This window comes from Mauremys mutica, chromosome 3, assembly GCF_020497125.1.
Source record: "Mauremys mutica isolate MM-2020 ecotype Southern chromosome 3, ASM2049712v1, whole genome shotgun sequence".
Taxonomy (NCBI): Eukaryota; Metazoa; Chordata; order Testudines; family Geoemydidae; genus Mauremys; species Mauremys mutica.
This window is the reverse complement of record NC_059074.1, coordinates 30,815,591-30,832,666: the sequence shown is the minus strand read 5'-3', so window position 1 is coordinate 30,832,666 and position 17,076 is coordinate 30,815,591. Positions and strand designations below refer to the sequence as shown.

Genomic DNA, 17,076 nt, shown 5'->3' with positions numbered 1-17,076 from the left:
TATATAAATCCATTGTATGCCCCAATCTTGAATACTGCATGCAGTTCTGGTCACCCCATCTCAAAAAAAGATGAATTGGATAAGATACAGAGAAAGGGAACAAAAATGGTTAGGGGTATGGAACACTTTCCATACAAGGAGATATTAAAAAGACAGGGATTGTTCAGCTTGGAAAAGAGACAACCAAGGAGAGATATTATAGATAGGGCCCTACCAAATATATGGCTGTGAAAAATGCATCATGGACCATGAAATCTGATCTCCCCTGTGAAATCTTGTCTCACCTGTGAAATCCAGCTAGTGGAGGGCCTGGGGGTTGTTACCATGCACCAGTCTCCAGATGTTAGTCCTGGCCAGGCTGAGGAGGGACAGGACTTTCTCTTCCCCTGCAGGGGCCCTCCCGGGGTGGGGTCAGACCCATTTCCGGGTACTTCAGGTAGCTCTGCGACTGCTGGTTGGGAGCCCAGCTCTGAAGGAAGCACCGCTGCCACCAGCAGCAGCACAAAAGTAAGGGTGGCAATACTGCGACCCCCACCCCCTACAGCCACCGTTTGGATTAGAACCCCCATGGTTACAACACCATGAAATTTCAGATTTAAATATCTGAAACCATGAAATTTATGATTTTTAAAATCCTATGACCATGAAATTGACCAAAATGGAGTGTGAATTTGTTAGGACCCTAATTATTGAGGTCTAAAAAATCATTAATGGTATGGAGAAGTAAGTATTATTTACTCCTTCACATAGCACACGAACCAGTGGTCACCCAATGAAATTAATAGGCAGCAGGTTTAAAATAAACATAAGGAATTTCTTCTTCATACAACGCACAGTCAACCTGTGAAACTCATTACCAGAGGATGCTGAAAACGCCAAAAGTATAACTGAGTTAAAAAAATTAGGTAAGTTCAGGTGGATAGGTCCATCAATGGCTATTGATTAAGATGGTCAGTGATGCAACCCATGCTCTGGATGTCCCTAAACCTCTGACTGCTAGAAGCTGGGACTGGATTACAGGGGTTGGGTCATGCAATAAACTACCCTGTTCTGTTCATTGCCTCTGAAGCATCTTGCCCCAGCCACTGTCAGAAGATAGGATACTGAGATAGATGGACCATTAGTCTGACCCAGTATCGCCCTCTCTTGTTCTTATGTTTAAAACAAGCTTTTCTGCGTTTTCAACTTGCAACTGGTTTGTTAAACTGAAATGAAGAAAATATGTTCTCTCTACACCTGCAGAAGAGGCCTACTGCTGTCCAAAACGGGTTTAGTACTTCAACAAACTCTGGTTCCAGGTGCTAAGCCTATGACTTCCACCAGTTCAGTGATTTGACTGTCTTTAAAATTCCAGCAGCAAACACATACTTCCTTTTGTGTTATTGTTATTTAACTTAAATGAATTGAATACATTATAGTACAACCAAAGGTCGTCAATTTCAAAAGAAAAATGTGTTTAATTTAAATACAAAAAAAAATCTGACAAACAAAAAATCTTTTTTAAAAAAATCATCTATTTTTATCCATGCTGTAGATCAGCAAAGAAATGTAATTAAAATAAACTGCATCCCCAAATGTACCTTAGGTAACATAGCTCTACTCAAGGCATGGCATATTCAACCAAAAGCTAGATCTAAATTCTTTAACAAGGCATCATGGATTCTGTGTTGTTCTGATATAGTAAACTAAGCCTGAGAGCAAATTAATGTACATTTTAAAAAAAATATTAGTTTATTGAATAAGAAAATGACATTACATTCATATAACATCAGTTTATTTTGCAGTCTCCATATTTTCAGTTTGTCGTGTTACAGGTTTTTAGTATTGATAATACATAACTGCACTGTTGGCTAGACACTTTGGCAGCTAAGTAGGAAATAACTGGAGCTCCTGCCACCCCAAAAAAACATGAAAAGCACACATGGGATAAGTACAGTAAGTGGATATTCTGCTAAAATGAATAGCAGTGAAATAGTTAATGCTGACATTTAAATTATCTTCTTTGGGTTTCAGAGATAACACATCATTAAGATGGACTAAGGGATTCACACCTCTCAAAGCTGTTGTTTCAGGCTACCAAAACACTCAGGCAGACAGTATTGCATAACTCAGTTTATATTTTGAAGATTTTCTTTGCAAACATAACAGCTAGAAACAAGCTTGAGTTCTGGAAGAAAATTCTGTATCAATGGGTGGTTTTTGCAGCAAGTTCAGGGAACAGAGAATACAAAGGCTTTGTGGTTTTAGTTCTTTAGGCTAATAATTCATAACATAAGTAAATTCAGTCCTGAAGTCTCCTCACAATAGCACATTGAACCGTTGCTAAGGAGTGGCATAGTAACTGTGGCTTTCTAGGAAAATATTATTGGGGTTTGCATATTTTCACTTTGCTAGACAGTAAAGTGCCATATTTTTGTATGGTAGAATTCTATTTCTAGTTCACCCCCTGGTCTGTTTCAAGTGACTATCACACTGATATGGGCGTCGCTCAAAAAAAATGTTCATAATGGTCTGAGGTTCTACGAGAAACTATTAACTAAAGAACAACAAAGAAGTAAACGTTGGTGACTATACTACAAGAATAAGCTGTCAGCATCACCTTGATACATGAGTAATTCAAGGAGGAGTTGTCTTCAGTCACAGAAGGAGAAAAGGGAGAGTCAGTAACCTACAGTCCAAATTTATACGTGCCTAAATAAATTACCAAGCCAAACTGACTTGGCACTTATTAAGATATTTAAGTTAAGGCCCTGATCCACATGGGTGAATCCATTGCAAGATCAGGACCCTAAAATTAGTGGGTTGTATGTATACAATATTCATTAAAATGCTCTCCTTATTTTCACTAAGCCAGCAGCTTTAAACATTTGATTACCTTTGATTCATTACACTGATTCATTTTTCTTAGCTATCACTTTTCACTGTCAATGTGAATGATTCCATCCCAAAGCACTTTCTTTACAAACTGAAGATATAGTCCACAAAAAAATTGCATTAAGTGAACATTAAAGTTCCACACTAAAGAATTCAAAAGTTTAGACTGTGTGTGCAACATTAATTCTGCTCCCTTGGACAGAACTGCTATGATAGGGTTGTATTACACAATCACACATTTCTCAGAAATTAGACTTTTTAAAAGCTCAAATTACAAGATTATTATTTAAGTTGAAAAGTTAAGCACTCAAAAGTTAGGAAAAAGGTAAAAATATATATATCGTGTACAACTATAACAACCTCATCATCATAGGAAGGCAGTGGGAATCCAGCTCTCTTTCTCCCCTGCCAAAGCAGTAGCAGGAGCTCCTTCCCCATGTGGTGCTCACAGAGATTGGGGAGAGAGGGTGTTGAGGGAAAAGAAGGACCACTAAGGCTATATGCTATATTTTGGGGGGGAGGGGTTGGGAGGAGCTTAGGTCAGCTATCCTCTCCCTTCCAGAGAGGATGTCCACTCCCAGGATTCCCATCCCAGTGCAGTGTCTAATGCTGCTGCAGTATGGGTCCAGGCTTATATCAGAATGTTCACGTTCAGTTATTATTCTGGCAACACTACAAGCAACAGAAGATAAATTACAATTTTCAGAAGTTTCTCTTTCAGCCAAACCCTGAACAAATTTCATGGGTGGGAGGGAGGTTGACTCAGGGTTTTCTCCCTGCCAAATTTCAAAGGATTGTTTCCCCCTCCCAAAAAAATGGAAATGGTAGAGAATCTCAAAAAAAAATTGCAAGAATTTTTCATATGGGAAAGCATTAGACAACCTAAATATAGTGGGAACTGGTATTAACCCCCTCCTCCTACCCCCCCAAGATGTTTATATTAATGTGCAGTAACTTGAAGATATTGCAATTCTCTGTTTTCCTGTTATGTTAACCAGAGATCATTACAGCATCAAAACAGCACTAAACTGTCAGTCACCAATTAAATAGGCATAAATCACCTACTCTCTCTCTCTCTCTCTCTCTCTATATATATATATGGTAAATTATGTTTTCTGTGTGAAAGAGACATGGAGTTCAATATAGTAATAGCAATAGCCAAGTCAAAACTGGAATGATTTTCGTTTTAGTTGCATGTCATTTTACGCAAAAATATTTTGAATATGTAAATTATTTCAGTAACTGTCACAACAGCACATGAACATAGAAAAAGAGAGTGTTAGAGCTGCTTCCAACAAACACCTGTAATTGAATAAGGCCTGCCTACACTAGAGAATTCTGTCCAAAATTTCTCAAAATAGCAACAATGTTGTTAGTAAAATTCCAGCCATGGCATAGATTGATTAGTGGCCACTGCCACCATTTTAAGCACTGTGTCACATAACCTTGCTCATGGCAGTTCTAATGAATATAGTGCTTGGAACAGGACAAGCAGCTGACATCCCATCTACACTAGGACTCCAAACAATGGTGGGATTTTTTTTTAACGTTTCCCTAGTGTAGGGAAGGCCTGACACACAGTACATGTGACTTAGGAACTAAGCACTAACTTCAGTGTTTTGTTTACACAGTTACAGACTAATTTAAAAGGTTTATTCCTTATAAAGGTTGCCAGATTAAACACAGTACTCTTGTTCTTAACTAAAGCTGTATGCCACTGAAAAAAGTATTTTAAATAAATCTGTTACTAAAAACATTTGGTGGTTTTTGATAACAGCTTAAGTAAAGTTTGAGTAAGAATATAAAATTTAATCCATTATTTTTTTTCTTTACCATGTAATCTATTTCTTAGGACTCAATCATTTACATTCTTAAAATATACACACAGCTTCTCCATGTAAGTGATATGGTCACAGTTACTTTCTACAGATGAAACACTGGCAAGCTCCAATATGTATTAAGAGAACAGTGGAGATAAGTCTTTTTTTTTTTTTAAATGTAACCAACGTTTTGAATTTAATAGACTGGAAACCTTCAGCTAACAATGAGACCAATTATTTATGATACAGATTGTATTTATAATAGGTTAGTAGCTAACAAAAGAATATTCCATTATTCAAAACATGAAGTTATATTTACTATAGACAGTTTTTTTATGAATACATACATTCATCCTCCACTTGGTGGGAGGAAGGTTAAGCATAAGCAAGACACCCTACATTTATTTCAATCTACATTTTTTAAATTAAAAAAAAAAAGTTAATTCACAAAACTGTATAGTTCATTTTCCCTTAAATCACTGCAGCTACGGATAAGAGAAAGGGTGCTAATTAAGGACCCAATTTTGTACACCGATTCATGCTGATCTTTACAGCAGACAGTCCCTATGCGGAAGTTAATGGGACTGCACAAGGGTCCACCCACATGGATGAGTTTGCAGCAACAAGACCTAAAGAAGTAGAACTTATTGGAACGTTTTTGCCAAAATGAAAAGTTTTGTTTCTGTTCCAATGCAGAACAGAAACAGATTTTCAAACCAAGAAATCTGCAATGAAACAGAATTGTCATCCTCCGGTCAGCTCTACTAGGAAGACTACCATTAAGACTGTTTGCAAATGATGAACAAGCAACAAAAGTCAAGCAGTTCTACTGCTATAAAAGCTCATATTTTCAGCTACTTTTGCTCCTTAATCAAACTTCTGGAATTATAAAGATTTAAAAAAGAAAAAAAAAAGCAGGTGGGGAGGGATTTTGAATCAATAAACCAGAATTATTTAGGAACCCTGATGTTGACTAAGGGCTAGTCTACAGTAGAAGTGCTACATTGGCACAGCTGCACTGCTGTAGCGCATCTGGTGAGACGCTCTATGTAATAATCCAACTCCACAAGAGGCAGTAGAGAGCTTCTCCTGGGGACATAGCACTGTCCACACTGGTGCTTAAGTCGGTGTAATTTACGCCACTCAGGGGGGTGGGCTTATTCACACACCAGAGTCATGTAAGTTATACTGAAGTAAGTGGTAGTGTAGACTTGGCCTAATTCTTGCAAGTTCTATTCACTTTCTTACCAAGAACTGCATGAAACAAATGGCCTCTCCACAGACAAGGATCATTTGGCCTTCCCACTAGTTTATTGCCCTAACTCTTCAGATCAGAACTAGTGGCATGTTGACTGAGCTCTTCCCGGTGTTTGACTGTGCAAATTAACAAATGATGGACTAATATTACTCATTCAAAATTATGTAGAGGTAAATTCATGCCAATCAAACAGCTTTTCTATTAGAAGAGAAAATGGGAATCGATTCTAAAGTTTTACTTATTAAAGACCCTCTCCTGCAAACTGATCCATGTGACAGACTCTTATGACAACATGAAGGCCCTAAATCAATGTGGCTCTGCTAATGCAGATCAGCTTTTGGAATTGGGGCCTGAATTAACACAGCTGGAATACAGTTGGTATTTATTTAATTGATGACAGTACTGAATATAGAATAGCTGGCATTCTTTTCCCTTACCTACTCTCAGAAAATATATGTCACATCTATGCTTGATATAGGTCCTAGGATTTACCAGAAAATATTTGTTTTGGGGTTGTCTCCCATCCCCCTATTCAATATATTTAAACAAATTTAAATATATGTTTATAAATAAACTTCATTTTAAGAAAGTGAATTTTAATTAAATAGGCAATTTGTTTTTAACTCTTTAAATTTTGAAAGTATGAATATACCAAGATATTTAACACTCAGCTACTACTATTACTGTTCTCTTAGCTTCTCATTTACACTGGATTTGTCTTTAGCATCTGTTAAAGTTTAGACTGTGTTGTTTAGGTGTTAGCTAATAAAGTCTACACTAAAATATTAGAATATTATCGAGTTGAGATAATCATTGTAGATGGCTTCTGATTAAGGAGAAACTGGCTCCTTTGTTTTCTAGTTATGTCTAGACTGCATGGATACAAAAATTTGTATCTGCGTCCGATTTGCGATCCGCAAAAATTGTTCGTGGATATCCATGGATTTGCAAAGCTCTACTAACAGCTCCACAGGTCACTGTGCACCAACGATGCAGGGCTGTGCCAAGCCCCCAAACATCCCCCAACTTCTCCCCAGAGACTTCCTGCCCCGCTGCCCGTTCCATCCCCACGTGTGTCCTCAATTGCAGATGACATGTAATTTCCATATCTTAATTTTTATAAATGAAGTACTGAGCTGCCATAGCAATAGATGTAATACTAATGAAATAAGAAATTTAGACATTTTCTGTTCTGTGGTCACTAATGAATCGAGACTACATAGGAACTTTCTTTTTCTTCCTGACCGAGCTGACAAATTTCAACCAAGGCTGGTGAATGTTTTGGATTGTTTCTGATACTTTTAGTTCTGTTGACTTTCTTAAATACTCCCATCTGATTAATTGCTCTGAATTGTGGTGTGAAAGGTCTGCTGGTGTGAAGCCTCTTCCTCATCCATCTTGTAACCTGCTCTCTACATATTGCCTGAAACCCATAACTAGTAGAGAGTTGAATGCTTGATAAATGATAGATTAATTCTTTTGCCTCCTTTTAGTTTATGGAAATTAATCACTGTTGACCTTTGCATGCTGTGCAGCCATTACTGAAATGAAGTATACAAAATGTTGCAACCTCAATATTGAGGTTGAGCTAGAGGTCCTCAAAGCACAAAGAATGGAGCAGCTAAGTTTCCACGTGGACTTTAAACATTTTGGTAATCTCCTTTTTATAACGGAGCATGGCCTTCATATAAGCTAGTGGGATACTCCTTGTTTGACCTCTGAGCAGTCCTGGGAATTGTACTTTCGTACAAATCCTACTTTGTCTTTCACCTTCCTCCCAACCCCATTGTATCAGCTTTGGCCCACCTCCCTATCCAGTGAAGAGGATGGGTCTGTAAGTGAAGCACAAGTTCATATCATACTCTGAAGTGGCTGTATAACACAGTTTATGATGTATCAACCATTTGAAGGGTCTTTTTGAACCCATGTGGTTGACCATTCTTGATCTGTAGTTTGCTCTTTGGACAGTGCTGTGACAGAATGAATCTTCCTGAGACAGTTGGATGATTGCATTAGATTGACTACTAGTTTGATGAATACACTTGCAGTTAGTTGCAAGGTGTTATAATGCATGCAGAGTTGATCAGAAAGTGATTTTATTTTAGAATAATGCAATTTAACAACAGCCACAGGACATATCTTCACATCTAAAGGTCTTGGGAGTGACAGAGTTTAATATATATACAGTGATACTCCGGCATCTCACTGTTAAAAAAACTGATTTTGATTTTGTAATTTGAGTGTTCTGGACAACTGCAATATTTCCGTTGTGTATATTGGACTCTACTTTGCATAATATCTGCAGAATAATTGCTATGTTAAAGCAGTTCTTGTCTCTCACTAGGTGAATGATGCAGATAATCTGCTGAAAATAAGAAGACTGTTTATGCAATTCTTTTCAGTTTAAGTATGATCAGGAAATGAAAAACCGTGAAGGAATTCGCTTTCTTAACTAGTCACGTATTCAGCACAGTAGACTATTGTAGCAATAGTTCTTAGGGGTGGACAGATTCTCTTTTCTCTTCCACCCATTGCCACACAGCAAGTGGAAGATTGAGAAAATTTCATGTTGACAGTGCTTGTATTTGGTAAAATCTTTTTTTGTTGGTTTTGTTTTGTTTTTTTGTTTTTTAATAATTATGTATACCAAAGGCCACTGAATGGTTATGGCAGCTAAGTTTGGGTGGATATCGAGGTTGGTTTAGGGTGGGTGGGGTGTGGTGTTTGTTGGATTTTCAGCTTTGCAACTTGAGCCCACTGATATAACATAGTCCTACTGTTTTGACTTTTGGAGCACACTGCAAGGCACATTTGCTTTTCCCTACTTGAGAGAGACTAGTAGGACTCTGGTGCTAGGTCATAAGGATTGGAAATAGATATTTAGTTGCTGAGTTATGATTTATGCTCCATGAGTAGTAGTTTGTATAACTATTTTTAAAATGTCAAGGAATGCCTGGAGCAAAAGATAGACTGTTTTATACTGAATGAATATATAAACTGAAAAAAATAAATAATTTCAGAAAATTAATTCACATTTCTAAACTAAGATGATCAGACTCCGCTCCAAATAAGCAAAACCCTCAGTCATTGTCCTAAAATAATCTGGAATGACTTCAACAGTAGTTTCTGTTGGTTTGAAAACTTAAAGTGAGGCTGATTCCTATTAACATATAAGGACTTCTAGTTTCTTCCACTCTCCTTTGCTGCCACAATGCTTGGGCTTTAAGGTAACTTTAAAACAGGGTAGAAATCATAGACATGTAGGGTTGGAAGGGACCTCAAGAGATCATCAAGTCTAGCTCTCTGTGCTGAGGCAGGACCAAATAAACCTAGATCATCCTGGATAGGTGTTTGTCTAACCTGTTCTTAAACAGCTCTAATGATGAGGTTCCACGGCCTCCCTTGGAAGTCTGTTCCCGAGGTTACTACCCTTGTTGTTAGAAAGTTTTTCCAAATATCTAACCTAAATCTCCTTTGCTGCCCATCAAGCCAATAACTTCTTTGTCCTATCTTCAGTGGTCATGGAGAACAATAGATCACTCTATTCCAGTGGTTCTCAAACTTTAGCAACCTGAGGACCCCACCTTTGATTAAAAATTTTTCACGGACCCCTAATTTTCCCCAGGGGTGCCCAAGCCTAGGCCCTGCCCCCATTCCACCCCCTCCCCCAAAGCCCCACTCCCGCCCCACCTCTTCCAACCCCCACTCCACTCCTGCCGCTCCTCTTCCCCACCTCTTTTCGCCCCTCCCCCAAGCGCACCCCAGCCCCACTCCTCCCCCTCCTGCCAGCATCTCCTGCATGCTGCTGAACAGCTGTTCTGTGGCGTGCAGGAGGCACTGGGAGGTAGTGGGAGGAGTTGATCAGCGAGGCCGGCGGTCCCAGACATGACTGGCGGACCCCAGTTTGAGAATCGCTGCTCTATTCCCATGATATATTTGAAGACTTATCAGATTCCCCCTCAGTCTTCTTTTCTCCAGACTAAACATGCCCAATTCTTTTAACCTTTCCTCAGAGGTCAGGTTTTATAAACCCTTTAATCCAGGGCTTTGGAGTGGAGCGCGGAGCTGAAGCGCGGAGCAGCTCCAGAGCAGTGGAGCTGCAGGTTTTTGCCTGGAGCTGGAGTGGAGCCGGAGCACAGCTCCAAAGCCCTGCTTTAATCATTTTTGTTGCTCTCCTCTTGACTCTCCAGTTAGTCCACATTGTTCCTAAAGTGTGGTGGCCAGAATTGGATATGGTACTCGAACTCAGGCCTTGCCAGTGCCACATAGAGTGGGAAAGTTACCTCTCATGTTTTGAATATGACATTACCCAGGATATTTGCCTTTTTTGCAATTTCATCACATTGTTGACTCAAATCCTGTTTGTGATCCACTATAACTCCCAGATCCTTTTCAGCAGTATTATCACCTAAACAGTTATTCTCCATTTTATAGTTACACATTTGCTTTTTGCTTCCCAAGTGTGAACTTGTCTTTATTTAATCTCATCTTGTTGATTTCAGACCAATTCTTTAATTTGTCAAGGTCATTTTGAATTCTAATCCTGTCTTCCAAAGTGCTTGCAGTTTGTCCTAGGTTGGTGTCATCTGCACATTTTATAAGCATACTCTTCACTCTGTTCTCCAAGTCATTAATGAAAGTGTTGAATATTGACATACCCAGGACAGAGCCAGCGGGACCCCACTAGATACTTCTTTCCAGCTTGACAATGAACTACTGATAACTACTCTGAGTGTTGATCTTTCAACCAGTTATGCACCCCTCTTATAGTAATTTAATGTAGATCACATTTTCCTAATTTGCTTATGAGAATGTCATGTGAAACTGTGTCAAAAGCCTTATACTAAATGTTGATTAACAAGTTAGTTTAAATTGCTAAGTCCTATCATGAAATTGTTCAGATTGCAGTTAAGGGTCAGATGACAAGATTTATTGGTTAGATGCACAAAATACAAGATCAAAATGATAGTTTCTTCTGTTTCTCCCGATCTCTCAGTCCAAATCTATCTCCATGTTAACAATATTCATAGACCATAAACTATTTGGGGCAAGGACCATCTTTTTGTTCTGTCTTTGTACAGCACCAGAGTCCTGGTCTTTGACTATGGCTCCTAGGTACTATAGTAATACAAATTATAGTTTCTCTCAAATCATTTCTGGGGTGACCTTTGGCATTATCCCACATGATCCTAGTCTTTCCTTTTGTCCGTTCAGCTTTCATTTCCTCTTCTTGCGTTGTTTTTGTTGGTGACCTACTATAAATCCCAGTCTTAGGTGGCACTTTGCTGTGGAACTTCACTCTCCAAAAATGCTTTACTCTGCCAACAGCTAGTATTTGACTCACATAGATCTTTGGTTGAAATTCAGAGTTATCTATGTTACAGCCATTTAGTTTTGTGTAAATGGTTAGTAGTAGTTCCTCTCAGGCAATCAAATCCCTTTGTTTACTCTTTTGCAGCAGGGTTTTGTTGGTTGTTTTTCCCACCCCCTTGGTTAAAGAGGCAATGGTTATAGGATTACCATATGTCCGTATTTTCCCAGACATGTCCAGCTTTTTGGTTCTCAAATCGCCGTCCAGGAGGAATTTCCAAAAAGCCGAACATGTCCGGGATAATAGGAAGGCATGATAAGCCTAGAGTTACCCGCAGGAGCTGCGTGTCTGAGATGCTCGCCCGGCCCCGCTAATGTGTGCTAAACTGAGAGAGCTGAATCAGGGGAGGAACCTAGCTTCAACCCTTCAGTCTACACTGCCTTGTCTGCACTAGACTTTTAGAACATGTTAAGTATTAGTAAACACTTATCAATATACTTTTAAATCCTAATGAAGACAAACCCATTGAGTGATACAACTGTTACATAAATGAAGTGTATAATACTGGTGTATAACGAAGCATGAGTTAAATGGACTAAGAACTATCTGACAGATGTAAAAACGCAGCTATCAATGGGGAATCGTCACTGAATAGGGGTATCTCTAGTAGAGTTCTAAATGGATCAGTACTACGCCTGACACTATTCAACATTTTTATCAATGATCTGGAAGTAAATATAAAATCACTTCCAAAAAATTTGAGAATGACATAGACTGACAGAATGGTAAACAATGAGGAGACCTACAGAGCAATCTGCATTGCTTAGTAAGCTGGGCCCATTCAAACAAAACATGTTTAATACACCCAAACATTAGGTCATACATCTAAAGGGGAAAAATGCAGGCCATACCTACAGAATAGATGACTATGTCCTGGAAAACAGTGATTCTGAAAAAGAATTAGGGGTCACAGTGGACAAGCAACTCAACATGAGCTCCCACTGAAGAGTGATGCTGTGGCAAAAAACTAATGCAATCTTTAGATATACAAGAGGAGTAGTAAGTAGGAATAGGAAAGTAATTTATGTCCGTCTATTATCAGAGGGGTAGCCGTGTTAGTCTGTATTCACAAAAATAATGAGGAGTCCAGTGGCACCATAAAGTTTAACAGATTTATTTCAGCATAAACTTTCATGGGTAAAAAACCCACTTCTTCAGATTCAGGTTTTTTTACCCATGAAAGCTTATGCCCAAATAAATCCACTAGCCTTTAAGGTGCCACTGAACTCCTTGGGGTTTTTATGCCTGTCTATGGCATCACTGAAACCAATACTAGAATACTGCATACATTTCTGGGGTGCATATTTTAAAAAGGACCTTGAAAAATTGGAGTGGGTGCAGACAAGAGGCACAGCAATAATTTGATGGCTGGAGAAAATGCCTTAAACATGAGACTTAAAGAGCTCAATGTATTCAGTTTACCACAAAGAAGACAAAGGTGAATTAATTGCAGTATGTAAGTATCTTCCCAGGGAAAAAATATGGGGTACTATAAGACTCTTCAGTATTGCCAAGAAAGGCATAACAAGAACCAACGGCTGGAAGCTAAAGCCAGACAAATTAGAAGTAAGGCACATTTAACAAACAAAAACAGTGAGGGTGATTAACCATTAGAACAAACTATTAGGGAAATGGTGAAATCTCCATCTCTTGATATTTTCAAATCAAAACTGGATGTCTTTGTGGAAGATATGCTACCATCAAACAAGATACTGAGCTCAATAAAAGGTAGCTGGTTTAAATGTAACGGCCTCTTATATACAGAAGGCCAGACTAGATGGCCTTAAACTCTATGCATCTGTGCACTGGGCTCCTTAGACTCTACCGATCAATATTTAGCCATGTTCCAGACTGCACAGAGCAAAAATCTCTTCATTTAGTAATTACTGAATAGTATAGCCAGTGCTAAGCAGTGGGACTGATATCCAGAGAAAGATAATTCTTACCTCATCTTTTCAATTCTTTCAAATTTGCACCATGTGATGCAGATTAAAACAATTATTTTTCCCTCTCTACAGCTTACCGAAAATAAAATACTCACACAAAATGCAGATCAGCAGCTGTTTTATGACTTATTAGATGTACTGTATTAGGAAACAGATTCCATTCTATAGTTTATGTTTTAAACTCTTCCTATTCAGACAATGATCAGTTACCATTTCATCAACCTAAAAATAATGCAACATTCTTTTTTGTAATGTAATTAGTCTTTTAAAGACTGTTTCCTCATCTCCAATATCTGCCACTGTATTTCCACTTTAAGTACATTTCTACTTTCAGCACAAATTGTCCTAACTTAGCTGTTTATAAAGAAACCTTCCTCTCTACTTAAACGTGAGGTTTCCATATGCAGTACATCATATTCAATCTAGGAGAAAAGAAGCATGGAACACCGGGCCAAACTTCACAAAGCTACACTATCAAGCTCTAAGAGTGGAAATATCTGTCGGAAAATTACTACAGCTTTCACATACAACAACAAAATTATTTAATAACTGATTATTTCAGATGTATGAAACTGAGATGATCAAATTTTACTGTTTTGTGTATAAGCCATTTCATCCATTGTTATTCATTCCAAACAATATTTAAGTTGTATCTATTCTAGAAAGAGGGTGTGTATGAGACAAAATTATGCCCTTTACTATAAAAATAAGCCCTAATAGTCTACTCAATAAACCTCTTACCTTGTTCTGGTGATGTCTCATTTATTGCATAAGCTGATCTAACTACATTATACTGGTGTAAGGTTACAAAATGTATAAACTAGCTAAACTATTATCAAGCAGACACTGGTCTTAATTTTGCATCATGCAATTTTTATTCAAGATCACATTAAGAACTGCACTTTTACAATATCTACACTCCCAAGTCCAAGGACAAAAAATAATGAGTTTAAAAGCTGAAAATAAAGTGTGAAGAAGAAAAAAAAAATCAGCCAGCATTAAGTATTAACCTGATGAGTTTTTCAGATCTGCTGTACTATTTTAAACTACTCTTTCTGGCCATAGGTCAAAGTTTTCCGAATGAAATACCGACATGAAAATGCTGGGAGTGAAGCCCAGAGGCAGCTCTCTTTGCTTTGGCCTAGGTTAAACCCTACCAGAGCCCAGCGAAATCAGTAGCACTATTTCCCACCCTCTCCACCAAGTATCATGGATGACAGTACACCGGCTCTGAGTATCCATGACAGGAATAGCACAACTAGAGGCATGAAAAGAACTTAATACACATTACAGGAGATCCCTCCATCCTCCCCCTCACCACCCCACAGCAAGACACACACACACACTGTTCACTCAGTTCCTGTACTTTCGCCAAACAGGACTGAGTCATTTTTTGCAAATGACTCCCATGGCCTCTCAGAATAAGTGCCTGCTATGAACAACTCTTGGAACAGGGAAGAAAAAAAAAATCCAAACCTTTCACTCAGGTTGCAGGCACTAGGACTTCTCTGCCTCAGAACACTGTTCTGACAGAGAAGATCTGATGCCTGGTAAAAGCACTGAGACTCCCCCTCACCATCTTTCTAGGGCTTACATGGTCAAATGGGGAGATCATACTCCCTTTCCACTCCTTCTTGGAGGCATGGGTTTCCCCGGAGAGGAAACAGCACTTCATACTCAAATAGGGAAAAAATTCTATATTACAAAAGGCAGAGAGACATTTATTCACCCTAACGGGAAATAAGTGTCCCTGTTATACCCCCAAGATACATTTCTTTCCTAGGCGTGTTCTTTTCCTGCACTGTTTCTACATCATGCTCCGGGCCGCAAGTCTCATCTTTAACTTCAGAGTAATTCAGTGTGGTTTAGTTTGGGGGCACCGAGGAGGAGGTAACACATACCTGGACACTACATAGGGGGGAAACGTATTTGCTTCCAAGTCTCAAAATAATCTTAAGAGTCCATGCTTAATACCAGATTGAGTAAATTAAGTGCAAATAAAGCTAATGGAAAAGAGCTCTCTGCCCCCATCCAAAGGCATTTCCCTCATCATCCAAGAAAGGAGCCCTCTCAGCCAACCCCCAGACAGTCAAGCAGGAAGCACTCCACAGCCTCTCCCCCCCCCCCCCAACACACATACACAAAGTTCACTGGGGGGGGGAGTAGTTCTCTACCATCCCATCCCGCTCCTGCCCAACGCCAGCCAGCCATCAAGAGCACATTTTCACCATCATGGCCTTCCCTCATGATCCCAAGGGGGGAATCGCACCAACACCCTCCCAAATTCATTCAAAGGGAGAACACTCACCATCCCTTTCAAAGACATCAAGTGATTGCTCCCCCCAACCCACCCATCGAGAATTACTCTCTCTCTCTTCCCATTCCCCCCCCCCAAACACACACACAACCCCTCAGCCAAGGGGGCTGTGAGTATGCACCCCGCTGAGAGGGGACATCTACCAAAAACCCGTCCACGTTTGAGTGAACCGTTGCCCTCCGAACAAGCCCAGGGGAGCGCTGTTTATCACCCCGCCCAGCCAGTCCGACCATCGATCCATCCATCCCTGGGAGGCGGAGGCTCCCGCGGCCCCTATTGTGCCTGGGGTGGGTCTAACTCACCAGCAAACTTTCCACATTGACTGGGGACCGAGGGTCTCGGATCATGGACTCCAGCTTCCTCTGGCGGCTCGTGGTCACCCCCTCCCCGGGCTGCAGGGGCGCAGGCGGGGGGGGAGCGGACATCTTCGCTGTCTGAAGCTGGCTCATCCTCCCCCTCCCCGCGGGGCTGGGCGAGCGGCCGGGCAGGAGGAGATCACGCTGAAGCCGGCCCCGGTATCCGCTCCGGGGCCTAGCGCTGCGGAGAAGCTGGGGGCTCCCGGCCGGGCCTGGGCCCTGTCTCAGGAACAGGGCGGGGAGCAGAGGGGACGCTCCCCGACTGGGCGCTGCTGAGGCTGCTCCGCCCCTGGGCACCTCTCAGCTGCAAAGGCATGAACGGCGCGGAGCAGCGGCCGGGGCGGGGGGAGAGAGATTCCCGCGGCGGCCCCGACTCCCCCACCCCGCTCAGGACGGCTCTGGGCGGGCACCGAGTCACTGCCGGGTCCCCGGCACCGGCCTGGCCATTGCACCAACCAAACACCCGCCGCGGCGGAGGGAAAGCGGCGGGCGGCGCTCGAGGCCGGCTCCCCTCCTCCGGCGGCGGCTGGGCGGGAGAAGCGGCTCCCGGCGGCGGCGTGAGGCTCGCTGCTGCCCCTCTCTCGCCGTGTCACTCAGTCCATGGGGCGGCCGCCGCCCGCAGCGAGTCACTGTCCCTGCCGCTGCCTCCCGCCGCCCCCATTCTCCGGCTCCCGCCCCTCAGCCTGACACCCAGCAGCCGGCCTCCCTTACCCACAAGCCTCCGCTCCGAGCGGCCGGACACGGCGCCCCGCGCAGAGGACACATAGCTCCGCGCTCGCTCATTGCCTAACTATACCCCTCAGCTCAGCTGGCGGGGCGGGGGGTGGCGCCGAGCGGCGGCCCGGGGACGGCGCTGGGTCACCCCCAAAAGCGGGCACTGAGCAGCTTGCCCGGCCGCCTCCGGCTGCCCTCAGCCCGGCCAAAATAGCAGGGTGACCCGCCCTGTCGTCATCGCCTCCTCCTGAGTCAGCGTGTGAGGAAGGCGGCGAACCCAGCACGTGGAGGGGTCGGTGAGGGGGGCACAAGCTTCCCGTCCTCAGTGGTGTGTATATGTATGTACCAGCTGGGCCTATAAAGCCCTACACGTGTTGTATGATAATTGGGTGGTGACTCCAAACCAACCCCCCCCCCACA

At 41.6% G+C, this 17,076-nt stretch overlaps 1 protein-coding gene across 1 annotated transcript in view; it reads right to left on the bottom strand.

Moving 5' to 3' along the window:
- Positions 1–16,545, bottom strand: part of ROCK2 (Rho associated coiled-coil containing protein kinase 2) — a 192,553-nt gene extending 176,008 nt beyond the window's left edge. The window contains exon 1 of the mRNA XM_045010437.1: positions 15,889–16,545. Within this exon, the coding sequence (XP_044866372.1) occupies positions 15,889–16,035 (147 nt within the window). The 5' untranslated portion in view covers positions 16,036–16,545. The remainder of the gene's footprint in view (positions 1–15,888) is intronic.
- Between the last annotated feature and the right edge of the window lie 531 nt (positions 16,546–17,076).